This window comes from Fistularia commersonii, chromosome 33 (assembly GCF_037954325.1).
Source record: "Fistularia commersonii isolate RoL2024-O1a breed Wild chromosome 33, RoL_Fcom_v1.0, whole genome shotgun sequence".
Taxonomy (NCBI): domain Eukaryota; kingdom Metazoa; phylum Chordata; class Actinopteri; order Syngnathiformes; family Fistulariidae; genus Fistularia; species Fistularia commersonii.
The window spans coordinates 11,104,484-11,132,436 of NC_141316.1; the positions used below are offsets into that span (position 1 = coordinate 11,104,484).

At 53.2% G+C, this 27,953-nt stretch overlaps 1 protein-coding gene across 1 annotated transcript; it reads left to right on the plus strand.

The window, feature by feature from the left end:
* The first annotated feature begins 193 nt into the window (after window positions 1–193).
* myo15b (myosin XVB) lies at window positions 194–27,942 on the plus strand. Its single transcript, XM_086140227.1, has 65 exons — window positions 194–238; window positions 1,494–1,558; window positions 1,691–1,754; window positions 2,137–2,246; window positions 2,343–2,417; window positions 3,243–3,336; window positions 3,861–3,964; window positions 4,062–4,125; window positions 4,450–4,563; window positions 4,657–4,818; window positions 4,895–5,008; window positions 5,088–5,146; window positions 5,281–5,404; window positions 5,810–5,905; window positions 6,483–6,614; window positions 6,756–6,881; window positions 6,955–7,032; window positions 7,111–7,259; window positions 7,473–7,518; window positions 7,593–7,717; window positions 7,795–7,909; window positions 7,997–8,172; window positions 9,482–9,575; window positions 11,475–11,537; window positions 11,622–11,679; window positions 11,756–11,880; window positions 12,443–12,538; window positions 12,626–12,861; window positions 13,401–13,570; window positions 13,640–13,712; window positions 13,831–14,013; window positions 14,095–14,204; window positions 14,384–14,469; window positions 14,643–14,727; window positions 15,196–15,228; window positions 15,638–15,700; window positions 15,783–15,886; window positions 15,970–16,164; window positions 17,865–17,943; window positions 18,161–18,256; window positions 18,405–18,573; window positions 18,725–18,815; window positions 18,897–19,158; window positions 19,560–19,666; window positions 21,155–21,214; window positions 21,316–21,391; window positions 21,509–21,627; window positions 21,708–21,823; window positions 21,940–22,081; window positions 22,165–22,276; window positions 22,511–22,784; window positions 22,865–22,928; window positions 23,004–23,076; window positions 24,043–24,116; window positions 24,206–24,282; window positions 24,384–24,514; window positions 24,851–24,945; window positions 25,032–25,109; window positions 25,192–25,288; window positions 25,473–25,621; window positions 25,744–25,874; window positions 26,005–26,138; window positions 26,211–26,344; window positions 26,993–27,133; window positions 27,517–27,942. Exons 1-65 carry the CDS (start codon window positions 209–211, stop codon window positions 27,598–27,600), a joined length of 7,161 nt encoding a protein of 2,386 aa, XP_085996353.1. The 5' UTR covers window positions 194–208; the 3' UTR covers window positions 27,601–27,942.
* The last annotated feature ends 11 nt before the right edge of the window (window positions 27,943–27,953 follow it).

Sequence of the window (27,953 nt, forward strand, 5' to 3'; positions counted from 1 at the left end):
GGCCGATCCGTCTTTAACACGCTCACGTGACCTTCTCTTGTGCCACTTTCTGGTCTCCCAGGACTGGCTGCGGGCCGAGAACCTGCTGCCTCACCAAACTGTTGAGAAACTAACCAAGTGGACCGTCTACGACGAAGGGGGCCAAGCCAGTATTCTTCCTGCCAATAACGGTAGGGGCCCCTGGGAGTCAGAGGATCCCACCCAACAGATGCTGGAGAGTCGCCTAGTTAGTACACAGGTAGTAAAATTCAGTACAAAACGCTCTTCTATTAAATTGCAGGAACTAACCAAATCGTCGCGAGGTAGCCTACGAACCGGACTCGACCCAAGTCGCAGACGTCGTCTCGTGTTTCAAAAACTAGGGTGAAACCCACATCAGCCTGGAACCGTGTCCTCTAGCCGACGGCTTTTATGGTGTCTGATGTAAAAGTCAGAGGACCCGGGCAGTAGCCGCGGCACCTGACCGACCAGAAGCAGTTTACGGTCCGGCAAAGACTGCAATCCACGTTCTTTCTCTGATCAGATTCATCTTGCCGTGGCGGCTGGAGTTAGTTCCTTTCCCTGAAGACCTTTCAAAGGACCGGGCTATTCGGTTGGCGTTAGAGGAGCTGCATCATCCTGCGCCAAGCTGTATCCGTCTGACTTCTCAATGTACACGTGTAAACAAAGCGTCCTCTGCGTGCAAACGAACTACGGTGTTCCACAAGGTTCTGTGCTCGGACCCAATCTGTTCACTCTATGGACGCGTCCTCGGCGAACAGCTTCAGGGAGCTCTATTAATGTCCCCTGCGGTGCAGATGATGCCCAGTTGTGCCTCTCATGGAAGCCAAATGGAAAGCAGTGGCTTCACTAAACTCGAGACGCATCCTCAGGGCATAAAAAATGTTTTTGTTGTTTAAATCTGACCAAGCAGAAGTCATCGCCCTGGGTTCTAAACCTCGTAGGAACACCTCACCTGATGGTGTGCATCGGCTTCCAGTGCCACTGTTAGACACCTGGACGCATCTCTGACCAGGAGTTGTCCTTTAGCTGCCACAAATAACACACACCGAGGACTGCCTACGTTGTCTTCGGTGATACCGGCACTGACCAAACGCCCCGAGCCTCTGAAGGGTTTGTCCCAGGCGTACCGAGGACGAGGACGTGAGCGCCACAGTTCTACTTCATCACTTTAGCCCGTGTTTCCCAGACAATAGGATAGAATGGGAGGCTGCTGATTTATTTATTTCCTGGTCTTTGCAGACACAATAGCGCAAGCGACACACTCGCTATGGAGCTGCTCTGCCGTGGCAAGTGGATTGGTTACCTATCGTGGTGAAAGAGGAGTGGGGGTGGGGGGTGCAAGGAGGTGAAGTATTGAAGAATGAAAGCACATCTTAAACCAGGATGGGCTTTGTTACTTGAGACGGTCATTTGGTTGAATGTCTGGCGCTCCGGATGGAAGGATGAGGGTGGAGGAACAGGAGCCATGACTCACATCTCTACTCTTTCAGGTGTTGATGCCGGGAAGCTCCAGTGCTGTCGAGGTGGATGTAGTGGATGATTTGTCCCAGCTGGAGTAAGAACATGCACACGCACACGCACACGCACGCACGCACGCACGCACACACACACACACACACACACACACACACACACACACACACACGACGACCATATCACCATCCGCCTGTCCATCCATTGTCCTCAGGGAAGTGTGCGAGAGCTCTGTGCTTCTGAGTCTGAGGAAGAGGTTCCAGCGTGACTGCATCTATGTAAGTGTTTCCAGATCTGCTGTCCACGTACGTCAACTCAGCCAGGCTGGAGCTCCGGTTGGTGAGGGAGGTGATCTGGGTGGTCCAACCCCTGAGTAATGCCTGGCCCCCGTTCTCCAACACTGTTGCCTGACTTACTGTTAGCACAACAGTGTTCCAGCAGAGATCCATCACGATATGTAGGCACGTGCACTTTGCCTCAAAGGTCAACTCACCATAGAAATCCTACCACAAAGGGCAGCGGCTGAGTATCCAGCGAATACTTGTGACTTCATCTCGAACAAAGATCTCGGTCCTTCAGGACTCCAGATAGATTCCAAGAGTTCTACCAAACCCAAAAGTTTGGAAGGTTTCCTCCGAAAATGTGTCGCTCTTTTCCCAGACTTACATTGGAAACATACTGCTGTCCATCAACCCCTTCAAACACCTGGACATCTACACCGAGGAGCTGAGGTGCAGGTATCGGGGCCGGGAGCTGCAGAGGAACCCACCGTGAGCAAAGCGCTCTTCTACGTCTGGGCGTCCGGTGCCTTTCAGGGAAGCAAATGTTTTTAAATCAGTTCTGCTTCCCGCCGTCCTCTGACGCAGCCACGTGTACGCCATCGCAGACACAGCCTTCAGAAGGTCCCAGGCCTCCAGCCAGGAGCAGTGCATCATCATCAGGTTCTGACCCAAACGCCGGCCCGGCTTCGGCACCTTCACTGGGCTCTGTTCACGTCAGCGGTCGCCTGGTCGGCTGTTATTCTGAGGCAGATCTCGGCTATTTGACGACCGAAGTGCAACGTCAGCAGGGACGTGCACGTTGAAAAAGTGTACGTTGTTAGTGACCAGTGGAGTACAGTTGGTTGTCCTGAGGTCAGAACAGCAGGGTCACTGCCCGTCTTTCACTGTGAGCTGAAAACATACCTCCTCACCAAGCACTACCCTACTAATCACTCTTAGCCTTCAACCAACCCCCGATGAACGAATGTATGTATATGGTTCCAAGATAAGATAAGAACAACTTTATTTATCCCAAAGGAAATTGTTGTGCCAGAGTTTCAAGCAAAAACATAAGAATAATAGATAATAGTGGGAAGGAGGGAGAATAAGAAATACAATTCTGAGGTGGCTATCTGGTTGAGTGGTCACGTCTGACTTCCGACTACTGGTACTTTGGATCTTCGGTGACTGAATTACACTTGGCTTTGGATAAAAGTGTCTGCCAAATTACAGCAATGTAATGTAATTAATGTCCATGATTGTAAACTCCTGTCCGCTGTTCAGGAGTTCAGGAGTTCTCCTACATCTCACATAGCTGTACCTCCCTGCTGACGTAGGAGTGACGGGTCCATGTTGGGGGTCGATGATCCTTGATGGAGGCAGCTCTCCTGAGGGCACATGGGTCAACACACAGTTACTGGATCTGCTGAAATGACTGCTTCAGTGTTTTATCAGGCTCGTTCTACCGAAGCTTTGCAGGCTGTCAAGCGTGTCTTGTTCTTGCAGTGGCCAGAGCGGTTCAGGAAAGACCGAAGCCACCAAGCTGATCGTCCATTACCTCGGCTCCTTCTATCAGGGCTCAGAGCAGGTGCTACGCCAGGTAATACAGAGGCAGAGGTGGAGTTTGAACAGTTGCTTGAGGAGCAGCAAGTCAAAGGGACTGCGAGGGTTCGGTCCTCGTGACCGGTGGGGGGGTACGTTCCTGACCTGGGCTGGAATGAACCTCAGCCCGGCCGTGATTTTACAAACATTTTGGAAAGAAGCCGTTTTGTTCAAAGACGGTGAAATAAGAGCAGGCCGGTGCAAAAGAGGACTGGCTTCCACCCTCTTTCTGCCTCTCAGGTGAATGACGCACCAACAAGGACATTTTAGGAAGGTATCTGTGTCATTAATGAATTGTTGGCTACAGTTAGCCAGCATTCTGGGCCATCAAACGATACTATGACTCTGCGACTGAGGACCGCGGTCTCTATATCTGCTTTGACTCTGCAGGGTCAGGATTGATTTATGTACGTTTCATTTTTGAAATCACTTTTGAACCCAGTAATGACAGACTTGGTCGTATAAAAGCACTGGTGGGGTTTTTCACAAGCCTCTCCCTGTCTTGGTTTTCTTCTCCTTAAGCCCATGGAGGTCTTCCCCATCCTGGAGAGCTTCGGTAATGCCAAGACCATCCTTAACGACAACTCCAGCCGCTTTGGCAAGTACCTCCACATTCACATCCTCCAGTGAGTCAGACGGATTTGGTTTCGTCTCAGCCGATGTTCTGCTCATACAAGTCGTAGGAGAAGAATTGGTGTTGACTTTGTGCGCTTTGGTTGACAGCGGCGCTGTTGTGGGGACATCGTTGTCCAAATATCTCCTGGAGAAATCTAGGGTGGTCTTCCAGGTGAGAACATTATGGGGGCCGGGTTGTCCGCAAAACACACAAGTTGTTCCCTTGGGGAGAAATGTCCTTTTGGCGAACTCCAAAGCTACTGTGAAAGCAAGCTTGGAGACCGAGGCGACGGTCGTGCTGTTTGAACGCACACCGGAGGTGCAGCTGTTCTACTTTATCTGCCCCTCAGCCTTTGGATCCCGGCTGATGCCGACCCAGTAATGCCCCCCTCGCCTTTTCTATTTTTTCGCTGACAGATAGGACTGGTGGAGACGCAAAGCACAAACAATGGAGAACGATGAATCACCTTCCTAGCTCAGGTTCTTTCTCCCGCAGGCCAATGAAGAGAGGAACTACCACGTATTCTATGAGCTGCTGGAAGGCCTGAATGACTGGGACAAACAGGAACTCTACCTGCAGGGAGCCGAGACCTACTACTACCTCAACCAAGTACGTCACAACCCGGTGAAACCGATCATTTCGTCGAGCTGCTTCCCTCGACCTCCAACCCTCATTGTCGATGCACATGTGTCCCATGAGTAGGGCGGAGCCTGTGAGCTCAAGGGGAAACGGGACAAACAGGACTTCCAGCTTTTGGTTCACTGCTTCGAAACCATCGGGCTCCATGCTGATCAGACCACCACCGTCTGGGCCGTCCTCTCCTCCATCCTACAGCTCGGCAACATCTGCTTCAGTTCTTATGAGGTGCGTGGAAAGGAATGACCCGAGTACGGAGGTGACGATCTCTGCCGTCAAACATCGGGCGGTGATGTGGTTTCAGAGCGAGTCCTTCGAGGTGGCTCGTATCTTCAGCGAGACAGAGGTCAGGAGGGTCGGCGCCCTGCTTCAGATTTCCTCCGAGGCTCTGCAGACGGTCATCACACACAGAGTCACGGTCAGTGTCCGTGGCTCGGCCACAACTCGTACGTCGGCGTGAGCCGGCATGCGCGGTGATCACCTGTTTCCAAAAACAGGAGACGATCTACGACAGGATCTACTGCCCTCTGTCTGTGGAGAGCGCCATCGAGTCCAGGTGAGAGCAAAAGAGGGAGCCTCAAAATCTTAAGAATCTCTTCAAACATTGCTGCCTCTGGGTAAGCGGGAGGAAGATGGATGGACCTTCAAACGTTTCAGCAAGCATGAAAGGGTTCTCCTCCTGTAATGCAGAGATGCCATTGCCAAAGCCTTGTACTCAGTGCTGTTCGACTGGCTAATGGAGCAGATCAACGACTGGCTGAGCCCCTCAGAAATGGACAGCACCGTGGGGATCGTAGACATCTACGGATTTGAGGTACATAGCCTGCTGCCCTGCTAACCCTAGCTGGTCTCCCGGTACTGAGTGAAAAAAACAAAAAAAAACTGGACCAAGAGGGCTTCAGTTCTTTGCAGGTCAAGAACCAAGAACCTTTTGGTGCTGGGGGGGGGTTGGTTTGACCAACAGTACAAGCTAACACTTTATAGCCTGTAGACAAATAGAAAGAACATAATGTCAATATTTAGCAAATGTGCACATCTGTTTTTGGACAGACACAATGCTAGCTTGTCCTCGCTGAGCCATCACTGTTCCATCCCTGTGAGCTTCCAGTGGTAGAGCGTGTTGGTTCCATGACTGCTGGATAAGGAATGTAGTCCTCAGATGGCTCTAAAGTCCGGCCACCTTCGACTCTGACCTGCTGTGAACCTATTCTCTCTGCAGGACCTGGGCGTGAACAGCTTCGAGCAGCTGTGCATCAACTTTGCCAACGAGCAGCTGCAGCAATTCGTCAACCAGGCCGTGATCTCCCAGGAGCAGGTGAGCCGGATGAGCAACAGGATCACCTGGCCTTCAGACACAGGCCACATTTACATGACAACACTTGAAGACACAAAACTTTGAGGGCGTTTTATCCTTCTGTCCTTAGCCAAAAAAAAAACCCAAAACAAACAAACAAAGAAATGAATGTACAGTATGTCTGTATATGGTTCTGAGATGGCTATTTGGTAGTGATCACTTCTGACTTCTGACTACTGGTACTTTGGATTTTTGGTGACTGAATTGTAAGTCGCTTTGGATGAAAGTGTCTGCCGAATGACTGGGATGTGATGTAACAACAGCGTTTGCAGTGCCTGGAAATGAAACCGTATGGGTACGTGATCCAACAGGACAGACTTGTGACACTTGGGTATGTGGTCTGAGGCTTCAGTCCATGGACACATTTGGCTGGGTCGACATACCAACACCAGGGGTGAGACAAGAAGTGTCTCATACCTTTGATTGTTTGAGTTAATCCCACAGCGCCAACTATCGGCCAGACATCTGCACTGCAGAGTCTGCTGCGGTCCGGTGAGCACCGAGACCCGTTTCAAAACGTTGTCCGGTGTGTGTCCAGGAGGAGTACAATGCCGAGCAGATCCCCTGGTACCCGGTCTCAGTCAAGGACTTCCACTCATGCCTGGAGCTAATTTCCCTCAGGCCTCATGGCATTCTCCGCATCCTGGACGACCAGACGTGGCTTCCTCAGGTACGCAGCCCGACAGCAGGGTTAGCAGGAAACATGAAGTAAGAATGATGATTAGTCAGTGGTTCAGTGGGGACGATGAGTGAATTTTGAGTTGTGGGCTGAGGTCGGATGAGTAGATCAGATATTTTTCCCAACCTCCAGGCTACTGACCACACGTTCCTCCAGAAGTGCCACTATCACCACGGTTCCAGCCCCTTCTACGCCAAGCCCAAGAACCCTTTACCCGTCTTCACCATCTACCACTACGCCGGACCCGTCACCTACCAGGTGTGACACCAAAGTGTAACGACGCACAGAAGCACCCGTCGGCCTGTTGAAGTGACACCTCCTCCTTCTCCAGGTCCATAACTTTCTGAACAAGAACCATGACCAGTTCAGGACCGAGGTGGTGGAGCTGTTCGCCAGGAGTCGGGTGAAGGTGAGCAAAGTGTGGTTTACTGGGTAATTTACAGAGAAACATGTAGTTCCTCATGTCCCTTCTCTTGGTGTTCCTCAGATGGTATCAGAGCTGTTCCGGAAGGTTCAAGATAGCTACATTCAGCAGAGGGAGCTGGGCTGGAGGGGCAAAGGCCTCCGCCAGCTGCCCTCCACCGCCGCCTCACACTTCCTGCAGTCACTGACTGAACTGACCGGCCGCCTGGAGAGGTACCAGCACCGTGACTCTGGTAGAACCCCATCTGGGCCGTTCAGAAATCAGACAGAAGAGAATTGTGGGGGGGTGAAGCTTCGTTGAGTGTTGATAGATGTTGAACCGTTGGCGAGGATCATCACAGGAGGGGCTGCTGTGGCTCGGTTGGTAAGGAGGGCGTCTGATTGCTCTTATCCCCCTCATGTGTCCATCTCCTCCCTTCAACTCAGGTGCAGAACCACCTTTATCCGTTGTCTGAAGCCAAACTACCTCAAGGTACCAGCAGGTGTTCCAAGCAGCAGCTCCAAAAGGGCCATTATGAATGACCTGCCTTTTCCTGGTGTCCACAGCTTCCCGGGATGTTTGACCTGGACTATGTGTCCGCACAGCTGAAGCACGCTGGGATGATGGAGACCATCCACATCCGGAAAGAGGGCTTCCCTGTGCGCATCCCGTACTCCATCTTCACCGAGAGGTGCCGGCTGATGCCACGTCTCCGGCTCCCCGCATCTTCACTCATAGCTTTATCACCACCTGCTTGGTGTCCTCCAGGTACGGGCTGTTGCTGATCCAGAAGCCCACCGAGACCACAGACCGACGCAGCACGGTGGCTTTGTTGGACCAAGTTGGTGCAGATAAGGGACAATACCAGCTGGGACTCACCAAGGTGCCCTTGGAGCGTGCTCACATTGATACACAACATCCAGGGGTATGTCAGTGTGTGTGTGTGTGTGTGTGTGTGTGTGTGTTTCAGGTGTTCCTTAAGGATCCTCTGTACCAGCAGCTGGAGGAGAAGTGGAACAACACTCAGACCTGGGCCGCCATCACCATCCAGAGGAACATCCGGGGCTTTCTCTGCAGGAGGAACTTCAGGTTCTTCAAACAGAAAGCCATCATCATCCAGAGCCACATCCGAGGACACCAGGCCCGGTAACAATTCCCAATGGGCTCCTGAAGGCTGCATTGGACCCATCTTTAGGTGTCGTATGCATGAAGTCCTCCCTAGTCTTCCCGCAGGATGTCAGCAGTTCACACATATTTGGTCTTTGACAACATGCACAGATCTTCATTTGTCCTCATGTGTGACCTTTGTCCCGCTCTGCCGGTGATGCCACCAAAGCTCTGTCGGAAGAGCCAGATACAACTTGTCAAGTCCTGTCCACTTCCGTCTGGCCTCCAGCAGCACACCGGACCCCCGGAAGACCGTCTAACACCTTCTAGAAGGGACGCCTCACTAGCTCCCGCATCAGGTTGAAGCACACAGGGGTTTGATTCCATGGGCAGAGAAGACCTTTGTATCCAACTTCAACTTGCCTGTTGCCTTCTACATGAAGGATGTCACGTCCTTTTGATTGGTGCGCAGTTGTGGAGGTACCTCTGGGAGGGATGCGGACGTGACCCTTCATTCGGCATCAAGATGGATCATTCAGCACACAGGGTCAGGGGGCGGGACCTATCCCCGCTGACCCCGGGTCAGGGGGCGGAGCTTATCCTAGATGGGTCACCTGTCAGTCACGGGACCACAAATGGAGAAACTCAAATCCAGGACATCCACATCTCCAGTGGAATTACTGCTGGGGGGAGACAGAGTGCCAGAAGACAACCCCTGCAGGCACAGGGAATACATAGAAAGAAACAGAAGGTGGTTTGGACCTGTGCAGAGGAGGGATAGTGAAGGACGCTGAGGTTGGAGGTCCCAGGTAGGAGGTCTGGAGGAAGACCAGAGAGGTTGTTCATGGACGGAGAAGAAGAGGACAGGAAGTCGGTTGGTGTGAGAGGAGAGGGTTAGATGGAGGCAGGTGATTGGCTGTGCTGACCCCTGAATGGAGCAGCTCACAGAAGAAGATACCAGCCCCCCCCAGCCCCACTCCTTCCTCCAACCCTCCATCATTCTCCTGCCAAGCCAGATTAGCTCTGGTAGCCAGATAGACTTCATCATCTCCAGAAGATGAAGAATGTTTTGTAACGTCTACAACCTGGAATCCACGACTTTGCTTCTGTTTATCTCATCCTGCCTTGATCTCCTGAATCGTCGGCGCTCCACTGCTCTGTCCACCTCATCTTGCCACTGTGGTCACCAAGCATTCTCTTCATCTCATCTGGTCTTTGCAGTGAAACCCATCATTTGGAGAAGTCCATTTCTGAATATGGATCAGACATCTTCTCTGCGGTATTATGGGATGTCAAACGGCCGTCAGGCAGTATAGAGGTTGTGCGTGACTGTCTTCTCGTCTTTCAGGAAGTACTACAAGAGGCTGAAGCAGTCCTTCACCCAGTTCTGGGCGGTGATGATAATAAACCGAAGCACCATCAAGAGACACCACTGGAGGAAGGTATGTTGTCCACCGGCAGGCGTCCATGGAACGTCACGCCGGTCCGGTTTGTGGTTGCAATCGTCCCCAAATCAATCTAAATAGTCGAAGACAACAACCCGTCGGGTGTGAACCTTTCAATGACGGCCAGTCATCCATGGAGAAGGTCAAAGTTCATTCCAACAACATCCCTGTCCTCTTCCTGCACCGACATGGTGGCAGCTGGAGCTCCAGGTCCTGGTGGGCCCTGCAGGAAGTCCAAGTCATGACCTACCAGTACCTGACAGAATCACTGCCAGTGGTGAAGAGTGTGTCCTGCACACACACACACACCTGTACATCGAGCTACATGCCCCAAGGTGTGTGTTCAGCATTCTTCAGCTTGAATGGTCAATTCCATGACATTGCTGGGCTTTCTTATCTTCTAAACAATTCAAGCGCACACACACACACACACACACACACACACACACACACAGCGATCCTGGACTTTACCCCCTGCTCTGCTTTAGTGCCTCTCCTTCCTGGGAGGTGTCTCAGACTTGGCTCCTCAGCTCCCACAGGTAGGCTTCTTCTGTGCTTCTCCTCTGTCTTCATCTCAGACAGCAATGTCCTGATGGTGGTCTTCCTTCGGTCCGCGGAGCTCCGGCACCATCATCCTCGGGATGTATGTCACCGTGCGGTGTGGAGGTGTTTGTGTTGTTGACTATCTGCTGTGGACATTGGAGGTTCCACCTTCTGCTCGCTGGCGGCTGCTAAAGCTAATCACGGTGACGTCCTGGCCGTCTCAAAGAAACCAGAGCTGGTAGTTTTTCTGAAAAACCTCCCGGAAGATGACCGGCGTGTCCCGACTCAGAGGGGCGTCTGCCAATCCTGCAGGATCCGCAGGGACATCGGACGGCTTCATTCCTTATCGGCCTCAGATCGATCGGCCAGAGAAGTTAATGATCCGACAGACACATCTTCACCGGAAGCCTCCATGTTCTGTACCTGAGGTGTTTCATGGTTCTGTCTCCTGGTGGCGGCGCTGGTCGGAGGGGCAAACACAGGTTTCATCAGATAAACCGAACGTTGCCGGAACAGTAAGCAGAAGACACTCCTTTAAGTCGGAGTGCTTCGCAACTTTGCTTTGTCCCACTGAAAAGGGAAACTTGGATTTTGCCCCAAAGGTTGGCGTTTCCTTAAATTCCATTTAAAAATACCATCAGCTCTTTCTCTCAAAGACGATCCCAGAGTATTTCTACTCCTTGTCCCTCGGCTGATCGGGCTGCCCGGTGGTTTGCATTCAGGCGGTGTGTGTTTACCAGTGTGTGTCGGAAGGCGAGTCCACGGAGCTGCGTGACGGAACATTCAGTGCATCTGAATCGTCACGGGAAGGTGGAGCCCGGCGCGTTTTATGCCCTGATTCTCCGAGTTATTTGATAACCCAAGGGCAATAATGAGAACACACATACGAATGTGTGTGTCGGTGTGTATGGTGTGAACCCCTGACACACACACACACACACACACACTCTCTGTCACTCAAGAGTCACTTGTTGGGACACCCAGTGAAACAGCAGCCTGATTCTGGGGCTACAAGTCCAGGACTACATGGCAACACAGTAAAAAACAGTCCTCGTCGGACGGTAATAGCCTGAGGTGACGGGGCGACTCCCAAACCATAAAACTCACTGATAAAACAAAGCTGGACCTTTGGAACGAGGTGGTGGAGGCGGGGCGTGGACCTGCTGGAGGAGGAGGATATAAAGACAGGTGCGTCTAAGAATAGAGCAGAGAGGAAGCCTGCTGAGATGCAGCAGAACGGAGGACAACCGGCCTGAGAAGGAGGAGAAGAAGGCGCCGTCAGACAGAGTGAAGTGAACCGAGGTGGTCGGATGGGAAAGACTCACGTTTGCTCGGGTTTGTCTTCGCTTTCAGGAGATTCAAGAGAGAAACGACGTGAGGACGCTGTCGACCGCGAAGTCTGCTTCTCCGGAAATGGTAAGCATCCCCCGAACCCCAGCCGGGGCGCCGGCCTGCCTCGGTGTCTTCCTTCCCCGCCGTAACTCTGCTGATCCCTGGCAGGATGTGGGGATGCTGGAGATCCCTGCCGAGCTGTCGGCCAGGCTTCGCAGCGTCGAAGGTAAACAGCCCGTTTCCTCTTATCCGATGGACTCGGAGGCTCGGCCGGTGAGCTGATGATTCCGTCCTCCGAGCAGGTAAGAAGCAGGTGTCCGGAGTCCGAGAGGCGGCGCATCCACAGGTGAAGGCCAAGCACCGTCTCAGCCTGCCTCCAGATGTCGACCAACACCCGTTCTCCCACTACGCTCAGTCCGTCCTAAAGGTAAGAACATGACAAGGAACATCTGCTCTGTTTCTGGAGCGTTTTGGAGTGCATATACTGGAGGTACTGGAGGTATCAGATGACTCATTGCCTACAAGCTCTCAAACCAAATCCCATTTTTTGCACGACCCTGAGAAGCAGGACAGATGAGGCTCGTTTTGCAGGAGGACACAACTTACTGGATACGACACGTTCCTCATGAAGTTAGGTGGTCCAGGCCCATAGCGGACCTCGGCTGCGAGGTTGTCCACTCCCTTCTACTAGCTGCCTTCAGCAGCCGCTGGTTTCTGGTTGTTCTAGTCAGAGGTTTGCGGCCTCCTAAGGTGGATCACTGACAGGAACATAGGGAAGTGGAGTAGTTATGATCCATGTTCTGGTTGTGGATCCTCCCCCAGATGTGATCACGATGATGATGATGACGACTTAGCCTGTGTATGTTTGCTGGAGGCCTCGGCCACCAGGAACTTTGACGTCAGTGAACATGAGCAGAAACAAAGACATTGATGAGTAACAGGAAAACAAACGTTGATTTTTAAACATTTTTTTCCACATCTGACCCCAGGACACATGGATCCAGCCCCAGGGATACCCCCTCCAAAGACCACTCACCTCCCTGGAGCCAGAAGATGCCAGGACAGCTGTGGAGATACATAAACTGGTACATGGGAGCAATGAGGTTCTCCTCTGTCAGCTCACGTTTCTTCTCTGTCACCTCGCTCACGGCGCTCCATCCTGCTCCCCTCAGATCCTGAGGTTCACAGGAGAGTGGGACCTCAGCGGCCGGCAGGAGCAGATGCTGGGCAACTATATCATCGAAAAGGGCCAGAGCCGACCGGCCCTGAGAGACGAGATCCTGGCCCAGCTGGTGCACCACACCTGGGGTCTGAGTGAGGAGCAGAGCCAGCAGAGGGCGTGGCTGCTGACGGCCTGCTGCCTCAGTGCCTTCACTCCTTCTCCGACTCTGGAAAAACCCCTGATCAAGTAGGTGCCACCTGGGACCTCCAACTCCAACACCTCACACAAGACATACAACTTGTTTTAAAAAGCAAAGTCTACTTGACGGAATGATGTTTGGCTGTGAGATAGCATTCTGCTGTAGTTTGCTAACAGCAGTGCGGCAACTACTTCAGCTACCTGCAGAGGCACGCTAGCGGTTTGCAGGATGCTCAGTTTCTTGACAGCAGGGCCTGGATTTGATTTTGCCACAGAACTCTAAAAAGAGGGGAAATCAAGGGGCAGATGAGACGTAGACTGAAGGTTGCTAGATAACATGCTGTGTCCCTGTAGAGTTCAAGCATCTTGATGCAGGACTCACCGCAAGCAGACCCAGTTTAACCATCCAGGTTTGTCAGGAACATTACCGGTCCGGTGAGAGCTCTTTGTGCTTCTGTCTGGGTTGGAGCATGAGGTTCTTGAGAACCTGGACGACAGAAACCAGAAAACAAGGCAACCGAGACCCTGCTTGTAGATGTGGTGTTTCTGTGTTGGTTTTACGCCAGTTCGTGATGTCTCCGGTGCAGGTACGTGTCCGACCAGGGGCCGGCGAGCCACCGATCACTCTGCCAGCACAAACTGCTAACGTCCCTGCAGCTGCCGGCCCCCGTGGCCAGGGTCTACCCTCCCGGCCAGCTGGAGTGGACCACCAATCAGAGGAGGGGCACCGTGGCCCTGGAGGTGAACACCTTCAACGGTGAGACGGGCAGAGGCTTTGGTCCTCCTTCTTCTTTGGTGGCATCCTCTAAAACCTCCCGGTTCACAGATGAGATCCTGACAACGGAGGTGGAGTCCTGGACCACAGGAGAGCAGCTGGCTTCTTGGCTTCTCCAATCCAGGTGTTCGTCTAATCTCACTCACCCGGTCACCTGTCAAGGCTTCTGTTTGTGCGCACGTGGGCGTGCATGTGTGTGCGCGTGGGCTCATTAACCTCTTCATGCGCCGCCCTTGTGGCAGAGGTGTTCCAGAAGCAGCCCTGGGCTGGTCCGTGTCTCTTCTGACCGATGACGGTTGGTCCGATCTGGCCGGCTCTGACTTTGTGATGGACCTGCTGGCCGGAGCAGAAGCTGAAGATCTGCCCCCAGCGGGAACCCACTCCACCACCAACACAGACTACCTGTTCAGCAGCCAGGGAGACCGGTAGGACGAGTCCTGCATGCGAGGTGCCGGGAAGGAGTTTGCTCCACCCGGTCAACATCTGTGCGTATCTGTCCTCCAAAGGATGCAGTTTGAAGACGCAGATGACTTCATCCCACCGGCCCCGGCCACGCAGGCTCCTCAGCTGCCCCGGTTTGAGGGGAACCCCTGGGGCAGGGAGTATCCACAGGAAGGTACTGGACCGGAGCTGAACCACGTCTGATGACCTGAGGATACCTTTGGTCCTCGGAGATATAGTGATCAAGTTTAGCTTCAGATCTAGCTGCTTCTCTGCAGGCGACTTCTCCAAGAACTCTGTGCCGAGCTTCTCACCTGATGACCATGATTAACCCTTTTGCTCTCCTGATCCCAGGTCGAGGGCAGCAGGTGGACGCCTATGTGGATGACCTGCTGGACACCGTGGGGGATCAGGGACCCGGGAGTCAGGTGACCCATTCAGTCACTGATCGATGATCAGAGGATCTGTGACCATCGACACCAGCAGCACTGGTCACGTGATGGTGCAGTAACGTATCGTGTGTGTGTGTGTGTGTGTGTGTGTGTGTGTGTGTGTGTGTGTGTGTGTGTGTGTGTGTGTGTGTGTGTGTGTGTGTGTGTGTGTGTGTGTCTAGGACATGGAGAAAATAGCCGGGCTTACTCGCAGGATTCGTGGCGGCGGAGGGATTGGTCCCATGCACCCTGGCATGTATGGAGCCGGTAAGAACGTGTCCTCTTCAACCCATCAAACTCACCTCAGATGTTTTGATCTTCTTATAAAAGAATAAAACCTCTAAACATCTAGAACTAAGCGGGGCATCACGGTGGTCTGCTGGTCAGAGCCTCGTCTCCCAGCAGGAAAGGCCTGATCACCACCTGGATCACACTGTCCCATTTCCAGATGTGACCTCCTGGAGGTTCAGTGGGGACAAACCCAATCTTCAGATGTACCGATAGGAATCCTATGATTGACAATTGGCTATCGGAGTGAAGAACTCAACCAAAACTGCGGTTGCGTGTCTTGATGTCCACCAAACAGCCAGATGTTTGTGGACAATCACAGCATACCCTCTGAGAGCAGAGAACACCTACTTCCTGTGACGATAACGGGGAAACAGTGACATCGCAAATTGTTGTGGTGGCCGTTCCTTTCTCCTCCTGCATCTCAGCCAACCGTGTGTCTTTCAGGGATGCCGATGACCATGCCAGCCTATCCGATGGGTAAGACAACGACCTTCTCTCCATCATGAACTCACACCTTCACCTGTCTCGCATCAAAGCAGGAGGCAGCTAGAACATTTCTTATAGACCGGCCTATCTGCTTCTGGAGCTCGGCCTCTGAACGTGGCGCGGGTGGCGATCTTTGCCGATGATCTGATCCCAGTGACCCGGAAAGGCCCGGTACGGTTCAGTGCAGTTTTCAGGCAAGCCGCGAACACCTTCAGAAGGTCAGTCTGGAGCGGAGCTCAGAGCAGCGGCGGCTGCTCAAGGACTCCAGGTGGAGGAGAAGCCTTCGGTCCACGCTCGGTCCTGCGGGCCGGTGTGTGCAGATAGGACTCAGATGTTTGACTCCGTGTGACTCGTCCATCCGTGTTCCCGTGTGCTCCCGCAGGGATGCCCATGAGCCCAGGGATGCCCATGAGCCCCGCCATGCCGGCCTACGGCGCGGCTCCCATGATGGCGCCGATGCAAGGTCCCTTTCTTTACCTTCTTCTGAAACCTGTCTCGGATCCCGTCCCGCTCCGTGGGGTCTGATTGCCTTCCTCCCCCTGCAGCCATGATGATGCCGCAGCCCCAAATGATGGCGCCCTCCATGGCCGACCCCATGCAGATGGCAGCGTCTCAGCAGGCCTTCATCAACCAGCAGGCCGCTATCATGGTGGTGCCCGTGGAATTCCTCCTCCGATTCCACGTGCGTCGGCGTCCTGCGTTAAACACGTCCCTCCTCCTCGGCCTCCTCAGGCGCAGCAGATGACCACGCAGGCCTTGAACCTGTCCGAGAAGCAGACCCAGGAAGAGCAGAAGAAGCGCCAGTCTGAGAGGAGGAGCGTGCGGCGCTCGCCTTCGCCCCACGACCCCCGACCCCGGACCCCTCCCCCACCCAAACACACACCCCAACCTAAACACACACCCCATCCTAAACACACCCAGCCTGAGGTAATACTATTACTACTACTGTTACTACTACTACTACTATTACTACTACTGTTACTACTACTGTTACTACTACTACTACTACTACTATTACTGTTACTACTACTACTACTGCTATTGTTACTACTACTACTACTGTTACTACTACTACTACTACTACTATTACTGTTACTACTACTACTACTGCTATTGTTACTACTACCACTACTACTACTCCGACTACTACTGTTACTACTACTACTACTACTACTATTACTGTTACTACTACCACTACTACTATTACCACTACCACTACAACTACTGTTACTACTACTTTTACTACTACTACTATTGCTACTACCACTACTACTACTGTTGCTACTAGTACTACCACTACTACTACTGTTACTGCTACTACTGCTACCACTACTGCTACTACTGTTGCTAATACTACTACTACTACTACCACTACTACAACTACTACTACTACTACTACTGTTACTACTACTACGACTACTACTACTATTACTGTTACTACTACTACTACCACTACTACTACTGCTACTACTACTACTACTGTTACTACTATTGCTACCACTACTACTACTACCACTACTACTACTACTACTGTTGCTAATACTACTACTACTAACACTACTACTACTACTGTTGCTAATACTACTACTACTAACACTACTACTACTACTGTTGCTAATACTACTACTACTAACACTACTACTACTACTGTTGCTAATACTACTACTACTAACATTACTGTTTCTACTACCACTACTACTGCTACTGTTACTACTACTACTACTATTACTACTACAACTAATGTTACTACTTCTTCTACTACTACTACTACCACTACTACTACTGTTACTACTACTACTACTAATGTTACTACTTCTTCTACTACTACCACTACTACTACTACTACTATTACCACTACCACTACTACTTTTACTACTACTACTACTACTACTGTTACTACTACTACTACTACTGTTACTACTACTACTCCCACTACTACTACTACTCCCACTACTACTGCTACTACATGTAATTCTACCATTGCCACTGCCACTACTTCTATTACGATTACAATTGTGATTCCAAAGACAAGGACAATCTTCATGAGGGAGATGAATGATGTCATCGTTACCTTCAGGTGTTCTTCTCCTCTGGACTACTTCCTTCAGGGGTCTCCACAGCCAATCACCTGCCTCCATTTAACCTTCAGCCAATCACCTGCCTCCATCTCGCCCTCTCCTCTTCCTGTCCTCTCCCCCTCCATGCATCAACCTCCTCTCAGGTCTTCCTCCAACCTCAGCATCCTTCTACCCGGAGTTTCTCCATCCCTCTTCTGTCCATGTCCAAACTATCTCAGTGTGACTTCATCTCCAGAACATCTAACACGATCCTCTCCATCCTCCTCGCTCCCAAGGAGGATCCCTCACATCTTCATCTGTGCCTCCTGTCTTCTCCATGGTGTCTGCAAACCAGACACCACGGCTGCTCTGGCCTTTCCTTTCCGTCATGGGCTGGTACTCTCGTCTCACCCGGACACTTTTCTCCACCCGTTCTAACTTGCTTGCACAAGTTCCTCCAGTTCTTCTCCACCCTCTCCATTGCTCTGGACTGTTGACCGTCGCTACTGAACGATTGGATTTAAAAGGATTTAAAGGCACTAGCGAGCTCTTCATGTTTTCCTCCAACAGACGGCGAGAGAAGCAGAGCAGGAAGATCCGGGCGACCTGCAGTCCTTCAAACACAAGAAGGAGTACTTCCAGAAGATAGGTGGGCCTTCACATCATCTCTCTGAGTTCTGGAAGGAGCAGGTTTTAGGAAATAGATGGACAGTAAGAAAGTGTCCTGAAGTCTTGAGTTCTTATTGTTTCTCAGCCCTTGTGTCTGCAGGAGGCAGCGGCGTCTGCACCAATCCTTGCCCTGCGTCTGTTGGAGTCAACCATTCACCGTTATTGATCAGCCTTCTTCTCTGCTCCTGGTCCTCCAGGTCTGTCACCTCAGGGACCTTCTGCCTCCACCCAGCAGAACCCTCCCCCCCGGGCCTCGCAGCCGCCACCTCCGCCCACTGCACCCAAACCTGAAGGTGAGCGAATCCCTGGAAAGATCACCAGCTCCCAGACCACCTCCATGAACGGACGACTGATTGACTGATTATCAATGCTTCCCCGTCCTACACACACACACACACACACACACACACACACACACACACACACACACCCTACCCTCAGTGAGGCGGCCTCGGTCTCCACCGGCCCGGTGCCCCGACCCGCCCAAACCGGTAGCATCCGGGGCTCCAGAGTCCGAGTCGTCGGCCGAGCCCACCTCCAGCATCCGGGAGATCATCAAGCTGTTCAACAGCCGCCCGCCGCCTGAGCCCAAGGCCTTCGAGCCCGTCAGGTCAGTGTTTGCACGTCCAGAGACCAACGTGGAAATACCACTTTTACTTTAGCATCTCCTCACAGTAGATGAGTACTCTGGCTCCGAGGTATCCGGGGGCCACCAGCCACTCTGAGCCTCGGACTCAAACAGGCTTCTTCTATCCTCACAGGCATCCTGCGAAACAATTTGTCAAGAAGATCGACCACAAAGAGGAGGCCTTGGCCAAACTCAGAAACCAGGGCCCGGTGTCTCCACAGAAGGTCAGGGGTCAACATGTTCAGGACCTGCAAATTCTAGTACCCCGTCCAAGACTGAGCACCTGTACGTCCTGAACCCCGCAGAGGCAGTGGGCTCCGCCGCCGTGCAAGGAGCCGCCTCCGATGGGGACGTCTTCCCCCAAGTCTTCTCCCTCGTCCAGCAGGAGGTCTCGTGTCATTTCCAACTCCATGAGGCAGAAGCAGCGTTCCCTGGCGGACCTGTTTGGCGCCCAGCGCTCCAGGCCGCATCAACCGCCTCCTCCCAGCTCACCGCTGCCTCCCGCCCCCCCACCGCCGCCGCCCGAGAGCATCCCCGAGCCTCCGGACATGGCGGCCCCCTTACTGGGTGAGTGAAGTTCTCAAATCTTCAGCTTCTGTCCTCTTCTCATGGCTTTGACAGGGGTTCCCTTGAAGATCTTTAGCTTTGCTGATTGCGAATAAGTGTACCCTCCTCAGGAGGAGAAGCATCCCGGGACCTCCTGAGAGAGGGATGGAGGGGTTCGGGTCGGTGGCATTGATGACACTGTTGAAGAAACGTGATTCATCATGGATCTCTGAGAAGTGACCCCGCCTTTGATTGGTCTATTTTGTTCGTCTGTCACAAAGATGTCTGTCACATGATCCAGGAACAGATGGAAGTCGTCTGAAACGTGTCTCCAAAATGTCGAGCGTCAGGGTGGAGGACCTCTTCTCGCTCCCTTCAAATAAGAGTGAAACTGACGAATGACCTCTCCTTCCAAACAGCAGATGCTCTGTCAGCAGAGGAGAACCTTCCCTCTCAGCTGCACCGCTTCTCCACCTTCGTCCACTTGTCCTACTCCAGAATGCCAGGGAAACTCTTCCTGCGCAAAGAGGTAAGGGTGGCAGGGACTGTTGAGTTGGTGTGCTACAAGCGGTCTGCGTGAAGCGAACCCGAGGCCGGGGCCGAGTCGTGCCAGAGCTCGGTTCACGTCGCCCACAACGCTCCACAAAGAGGACGATCTGCAGAGGATCCGAATTCAGAAGAGCTCGGTCCGCTCAGCTCGTGTCCCTCACGCCTCCCATTATCAGGAACTCCGCCGGTGCTCCTCTTCCTCCATCAGGAGCTGAGATTGCTGATGTAGCCCGCTGTGACATCCGACGTGTCCGGATGTTCTCGGCAGCTGTTCGGTGGCTGCTTCCCTCGTCAGACACGTCGCAAACGCCGCTCGTGTCAGGAAAGGCTGCGGTGTCGGACGGGGATGTAGCCTGGCGTTGTAGACGATTCCAAACCCCACAAACCCAGATACAGCTCCGTGTTTGAACGCATGTGGTTCAGTCTTCTGTGGCAGCCGCAGCCGTCCGCGGGTTGACGCCCCCGTGAGTCAGCTGCAGAGAAGCCGATCCAACGCCACGTCTTCATCTGAGCGCTGTTCCATCGCGGTGATCGTCTTGTTCCATTGTTTGGCGATCTCACCTCTTTCGCATGGAATCCGGTGTAGCATCATGTAGCTGCTCCACGTAGCTGAAGGTCACACAAAGTTTTGCAGAAGCTAGAAGTTTCACGGTTCACCGGTCACCGTCCTGGTTACCGTAGCCGGTAGTGATTTGTGGCATGAAGCCCACAGCGGAGACGAAACGTCAGGATGTGCTGATCTCTGGAGAAAATGTGACGAAGGATTCGATTTCTGCTCCAGGAAAGGTTGGTGAATCCTGACACCAGTGTGGAGCAGGAGCTTCCGGCCACAAACAGCGGCTCAGCACTTTAATGCCTGGCTTAACGGCACTAACCCCGAAACCCACCGGCGGTTTGGAGAGGCATGTTTTCTTTAAGAATTTGCCCAAATCTCGGCGAGAGTGTGAGTGTGAGGCTGGAAAATCCCCATACGGTCAGAGAGAGGTGGCTGGCGGACTGACTGGATCACGAGCTGCACCTCCAGCAGCTTCCGGACGTCCACATCCACCGCCCGCGAGGCTCGCCAACGTCTCCGTCGGGGGGATTTGACAGAGCGTCTGAAAACGGACGTTAAAGTGACAGAAATCTCGTCCGATCTCAAACAGCTCTACTTCGTCACGGTTGCACACGGATTTCACTTTCCGTCCTCTGCCTTCATCGCAGCGCAGCAGGATCCAGATGCTTTTCTGGCTTCACCACCGTCCCGGGAACCTTCTAAGCTCTTGTGCACTTCTGAGTCAGGAGTTAAGGTTACTGTGTAAAACGAGTAACTCGAGTTAGTGGGAGAAAAAAAATTGCATGCGGTTTGCGATAAGTTACCACCTGCAGCTCCAAGATGTCAAAAAGCCAAACGGCCAAAATGCCTGGAAGGGTTGAGGAGATACAGACCTTCTGGGCTCACCTTAACTTTGGTCGTCGTCCTCTGCAGGTGTTTTACCCCAAAGACGTCTTCAACCGACCCTACGTCCTGAATTTGCTGTGCGAGCAGGTCAGTGTCTCCGCAGCGTCTGGAAGTCAGAGCTTTTTCTCCGGCAGAAGCGATCGAGCCCTTGATGCCGTCCACTGTATGATTACCTGCTACTGTCTCAGATCATGAGGGACACCTACTCCGACAGCTGCATAAAGATCAGCAAGGAGGAGCGGAGGAACATGAAGGACCTGCTGGGTGGGTCCTAACAGTCCTGGCTGCTCATTGGCAGGAAGAACGGCGTCTGGGGGAATGCGACCATTAAACTAACTCAATTTCTGCACGTCTCTCGGCCTCTTCGTGGTCCTGGAACAGCTAATTTCAACGTGGGGACCACGATAAGCACCATCCAGGACGACAACATGAAGCGGAGGATCGTCATCGCCGCCCGGGACAACTGGGAGAACTACTTCACTCGCCTCTTTCCCGTGAAGGTGAGCATGATGGGAGGAGAAAAGGCTGACGGGCTCTGAGGAGACCCTGAACGTATCGCACATCTTTGTCTGCCGTGCAGACGGACAGCGGCGACGCTCATCTGCTGGGCGTGTCTCATCGCGGCCTTCGTCTCCTCAACCTGGTCAGAGCTTCGGGCATCAACCCCAAACACCTCCACCTGCTCAGAAACCACAGGTCGGCCCCTCCAGCCTCCAAACTCCATCAATAAAATGTTCCTCAAACAAGAAGATGAAACCCTGTCGAACCTCAGGCTATCTTCATCCGGTGTTTTTCTCCTCGGCCTCATCCAGTTTCGCGGAGCTGCTGTCGCTCCGGCTCCTCGGTGGCGACACGGTGGAGCTGCAGCTGACCAAGGAAACCATCACGCTGCGCTCGTCCAAAGCCCCGCAGATCACCGCCATGGTGCGGCTCTTCCTCCAGGAGCTCATCAAGGTACATGTCTGATCCTCCTCCTCCTCCTCCTCCTCGGCCCCGTCGGCCGGCTCCCTCTGATCGGCCTCCACCTCCGGCCCCAGGACTCCGGTCACGTCGTGGCACTGAAGAGCTTCATAACGGACGACAAGAGTCTGCTGAGCTTCAGTCGAGGCGACATCATCAAACTGCTGCCCATGGAGGTTCTGAAATCAGGTGGGAAACCCGTCTCTGGTCTCCTGCAGGTCTTGCTAGCTGGAGGAGATGTTATTTCAGTCATGTCCAGCTCCAAACTGCCTCAGATGCTCTTTCACAGAAGATGAGCTGCTCCTTCTGATCAGCACGTCTCTGTTGGAGAGAAGATGGACCTGGAAGCTCCACTGTTTGGATTGTGACATTTATTTTTTCACCGAAATGAAGCATTGACCCTGCTGTGCCCGCTTTTATCAGGCTGGTGTTTCGGCAGCACGGGAGGCCGTTCCGGTCTTTTCCCAGAAGACGCCACCCAGCCGTCTCCTGCGCCAGACTACCACCACCTCCACCTGGACCGCAGGGACAACAGGAGGAAGAGCATGAGGGGGGCCGGCCGACGCCCGGCCCCGTCCTCCAGTCCCGGCAGAGGCACGGAGTCCGAGCGGCCCGCCAGCATCGTCTCCGGACGCGCTTCGACCCTGGACTCGGAGCTCCCCTCAGCAATGGCGGAATTTGCCATGAAGTACTTCAGGTACGAGCGCCGAGCGGTGGTGCCGGCCGAGCGCCCCAAGGACGTTTGGTCCCCCCTGATCTCCGGGCTGTTTGTCACAGAATGGAGACCACGGGCCAGCCGTCCGACGAGAGGAGCTTCTCGGAAGCGGTTCAGTTCACGCAGGTAACGCCCACACCGGTGGTCGCCGCTCCCGCATCACCTGCTCACTCACGCATGTTCTTTGCTTCATCCCATCAGACACCAATCCAGGAGTCCCTCATCCTCTACAGTGACCCTGAAATCAACGAGCTCTCGGTGCGCTGCTTCCTGAGTAAGTCCAACACAAATCCTGCGCTAGCGGTCTGGATCAGGGGACCAGCAGCTGCCTTCCTGGGTTCTGAACCCAAGAGAATCATGGAAAGCCCCTCAAAGAACTGCCTCCTTGGTCACGTCAGAAACCTCCCGGCGTTCTTGGCCGAGAGACAAACGTTTGTTTTTCCCGAGGACTCAGGCATCCTTTGGTGATTGTAGCCTCACCTCAGGTTGTTCCCAAACACCCCATCAAAACAGCCTGTGGGAACGCTGCTCATAGCCAATGAGAATATTGGCTATGAGCAGCGTTCCAACGGGACTACACAAGACCTTGGAATGTTGGTAGAATCACACGGCTGGCTGATTTATTTTGAAATCAGCGTAGTTTTGTTTTTGTAACGATGAACCAATTTGAGCCGTGTCAGTAGAAAGAAAGATAAGCCAAACCCCAGAGAGACGAGGGCGCAAGCAATGGAAGCTCTTGGCAGTTGGTCCAAAGGGATACATGGGTTAATACGGAACTCAAACTCCTGCTTCCATGTCTGTGGTTCCTGGCTTGGGTCGTATGTTCTTCTGATGGGGCTGCAAATCCAGTATGGCGGGCTGCCGCCGGAGCCCTGCAGCCTTGCTGTTCATACACTCCTCACACCGGACCACATACGGGTGACGCCGTGAACGTAGTCTGCACTGCCATCTTCTGACCAAACTGTTTTCTCCGGGGGAGCTGCTCAGGGGAATATAATTCAAGTGTTATTTTCCTGATAAAATACGCACATCGGCCAATGGAACCGTTGCGAGGGGCACGATCAGCAGAGCGGCTGCTTTGGGCCGAAGCCCTCCGAAGGTCCGGTCGGTCGATGGCACATCCCCCTTGCAGAGGCCCCTTTCCCCTTTGTGGCGGGAAAGGGGCCTCTCTGGTTACTCTCCGGTTGGTCTGACAGATGAAGAACCCTACTTCTCTGACTTCCATTGGCTCTCCTTCCAGACTTGCTTAAATTCATGGGAGAAGCTCCGGGGGAGGACGGCAGTCAGTCCGGCTGCCTGAGTGAGATCTTACTGGTGAGTGTGCTCGCCGGTGCCAGCTGTGGAGAACTTCCAGGGACTCCAGGCCAAATAAAGGGGTGATTTTTTTTTTTGTCCCGGTCCAGCTGGGGAAAGAGAGGGAGCTGCTGAGAGACGAGATTTACTGCCAAGTCATCAAGCAAACCACCAACAACCCGGTCAAGTCAGTGTGCTCTAACCTGGTTACTGAGGACCCGTCTTCAGAACGCTACCATTACCATCAGGCAGTCTGCTAAGTCTTGTGCACCTTGTGGACTCGTACAGATGCAGCTGTGCCCTCGGATGGAGGCTGCTGAACTTGACCACCGGCTTCTTCCTGTGTTCTGCCACCCTGCTGCCTTATGTCTCCCGCCACCTTGATGACATCTGCCAGGACTACAGCCACCCTCATCACGGTGGAGTTTGACCGCTATATCCGCAGCCACGCAAGAGCATGTTTGGTGGTGTGGAGTTGGTTTCATCTGGTGGTGTTGACCGAACATTGTCCTACCTGGAGATGGTCTTGTGGAGTTAATGTTGCACTAAGTGCAGTTTCTGATGTCTTGCAGCATCCTTGCATCCAGATAGGACTTATTTCAAAATGTCAATCTGCTCTTCAATTTTCCAAAACATGGATTATGAATTCATTATAAATTGGGCACTGAACCTCCATGAGAACCTCCTCCACCAAGCAAGCGTTGTGATGGGACAGCGTGGTACTCCAGGTGTGCTAAAGTTGTCTGTGTGCTCAGAGATGGCGTTGATGTGCCAGGAGAACCTTCAACGTTCCCTGGCGTTCGGCAGCCGTCGCAGCGTTCCGTCACCCGCCGAGTTGGACGCCATCCTGGCAAGTCGACCTTCTCGCCAGCGCGCACGAATACATGCTCCTCGGGATCCCTCAGACCTCACGCCCCGCCTCTCGGTTTTCTGCAGGCCGGAAAGACCAGTCGGCGCGTTCCCGTCCAGCTGCCCGGAGGCGCCGAGTTCCCCATCAGGATCCGCAGTTTCACCGTGAGATCCGTCTCCGACCTCTCAAGGGATCTGCTGGTGCGGCTTCACCTGATGAGGTATCTCTGCTGGTGTCTCCCTCCAGATGTCAGCAGATGCGCTGAAAGAGTTCTGCAAGGAGATGGGCGTCTCCGACGTCTCAGAAGTGAAGGAGTTCTCCCTCTTGTGCACCCGCCATCAGGGTAAATCGGCCCGTCCTTCCAGCAGCTTCCACTGCGTTCCAGTCTCTACGTAGAAGAAGAATACAAAGTCACTTCTCCTCCGGCTTCCACCGCTTTGTCCTCTTCTGTTCATCTGCTGCCGCGAGGTTTATCTGGACACTGATGCAGAAGATTCATGACTGACTGTCTCTTCCTCCTCTGTCAGATGGGCTGGTACGTCCTCTCCATCCTGAGGAGTATGTGATGGACTTCCTGCTGGATGACGCCTCCATCTTCTTGTCCCTGAGGAGGTTGATGTGGTTGAGCCCTCTGAACTTCACCAGTGACCTCTATGTGGACGTCCACTACCAGCAGGTGACCGGAGGTGCAGAAGAACATCCCGGTCCTGTTTTACAGTACACCTAATGTGTGTGTGTGTGTGTGTGTGTGTGTGTGTGTGTGTGTGTGTGTGTGTGTGTGTGTGTGTGTGTGCGCAGCTGCTTGGTGACTATCTGAATGGGAGGCTCCCCCTGCCTCCTGCTGCAGGAGGCTCCTCACCTGTGCAGCAGATGGCGGAGCTGTGGGCCCTCCAGCATCAGGCTCAGGGCCTGGAGAACCAGCCCTCTCTGTAAGTGGACCTCACAGTTTTACATCTTCATCCTGAGCGCTAGCAGCCGTCTCACTTCTGCATAGCGCTTCTAACTCTTCTACTCTGCTAACTCTGTTCCTTCTGTCTGGAAAATCCCTGGTGTCTCCAGGAAGCAGGCCCGGGAGTACGTGCCGTCGCAGGAGGGGCTCGGCCGTAAGGCGGAGGAGGTGCACACCTTCTGCCTGGGCCAGATCGCCGCCATGGAAGGCCTCAGCCCGCGAGATGCCAAAATCAGATTCATCGGTAGGTCCGGTCGGACGGTCCGCCCCCCGTCCCCCGCCCGACTGTAAGGAGGTTTGTCTGGTTGTCCTCCAGAGGTGCTGAGCGCGCTGCCTCTGTTCGGCTCCAACACCTTCATGGCCAAGAAGGTCAGCCAGCGGAGCTGCCCCTCCCCCTGCATGGTCAGCGTCAGCCCAGAGGGGGTGCTCTTCCTCCACCCCAAAACTCAGGTACGTCCGTGCGCTCGCCGTCCCAATCAGGGCGAATCTGGAGTCGGAGTCGGAGTTGGAGCACAGGTCCGGAAGGTGGAGGTGAAGGCTGGTTGCAGATGCTTGCAAACATGCTGGGATGTCCACCCTCCATAGTGCAGCGTCCCTGGATCCAGCATCTTCTTCATCTTCACCACTCCACCAGGCTGCTTTCCACCTAGAACCTGTCCCACTGTTGGGTGCTGTTTCCGTCCGATACATACGTCTTGGACCGCTCCAACGAGCTTCTTCTGGCCACCTTCTTCAGCTCTCTGTCCTCCACTTTCAGCTGAATGCCCACGGAGGCAGCGCCTCCTCTGGGCTTCTCCTTCAGGATCAGACCGATCCGCCCGGCATGTTCACGCTTACAAGGGCCTTCAGAATCAGAAACACTGTCATTCGTACTTCGGCCCCAGTTTCCACTTTCACCCCATGTGGACCCTCGGTGTCTTTATATGTAGCCCTGTGATTGGTCCAGGGTCAACCCCTCCCCTCGGCCAATCAGAGCGGGGATAGGCTCCGGACCCCAGCGACCCTGATTAGCCATGTAGAGAATGAATGAATGAATGAATGAATGAATGAAGCATCCCGACTGAAACCTGTGATGTGTGTGATGTTGCTGCCGACCAGGAGCGAGTCTTCCACATCTCCCTGACGGACATCCAGTCCATGAACACCGTCCGGCCCAAGAAGAAGGGCAAGATTCCCTCCATGGACCTCCAGTACAACAAGCCAGGCCGCACCAAGAAGGTCACCCTGCACCTTCAGCAGGTAGCAACGCTTCTTACTGCTAATATTAGCAAGTGTCCTTTCTGAAGAATGCATGCAGTCACTAGTTAAACTGGAGATCAATGAAAGGTGCTTCACGCTGCCTACAATATGTGCGTGTGTGTGCGTGTGTGTGCGTGTGTGTGCGTGTGTGCGTGTGTGCGTGTGTGCGTGTGTGCGTGTGTGCGTGTGTGTGTGTGTGTGTGTGTTCATGTCCAGGCCAAGGAGCTGTGCCACATCCTGGCCCGCATCATGGGAGAGCTGATTCGGCCGGCTGTCAACAGCTCCATCAAACAGGACTGACGTGTGTGTGTGTGTGTGTGTGTGTGTGTGTGTGTGTGTGTGTGTGTGTGTGTGTGTGTGTGTGTGTGTGTGTTCATGTCCAGGCCAAGGAGCTGTGCCACATCCTGGCTCGCATCATGGGAGAGCTGATTCGGCCGGCTGTCAACAGCTCCATCAAACAGGACTGACGTGTGTGTGTGTGTGTGTGTGTGTGTGTGTGTGTGTGTGTGTGTGTGTGTGTGTGTGTGTGTGTGTGTGTGTGTGTGTGTGTGTGTGTGTGTGTGTGTGTGTGTGATGGTAAATGATGTGCTGACAAGTGATCACAGCTGGAAGGAATCTCAGCTCAACACAAATCAACGAGTCCTGAGTGACGCCTCTGCTTTAATGTAAAGTTATTATCAATAATATTGTTATAAGATTAATTAACAAAAGCAAATAATCAATAAAAGTATCAGAAATATATGTTGATCAATATATGGGTTTCCCCTAAATTAATTTATAACAATAAAAGAAAGTCCTGGTATACTAAGGAATTGGCTTC

What these genes read in the sequence shown, in the direction of transcription:
- myo15b (XM_086140227.1), top strand. Translation starts at nt 209, where the DNA reads ATGCTGGAGAGTCGCCTAGTTAGTACACAG. An exon ending in AATCTAGGGTGGTCTTCCAG is followed by an intron (nt 4,126 to 4,449) that starts GTGAGAACATTA and finishes TTTCTCCCGCAG; the next exon opens with GCCAATGAAGAGAGGAACTA. An exon ending in CCGTGATCTCCCAGGAGCAG is followed by an intron (nt 5,906 to 6,482) that starts GTGAGCCGGATG and finishes GTGTGTGTCCAG; the next exon opens with GAGGAGTACAATGCCGAGCA.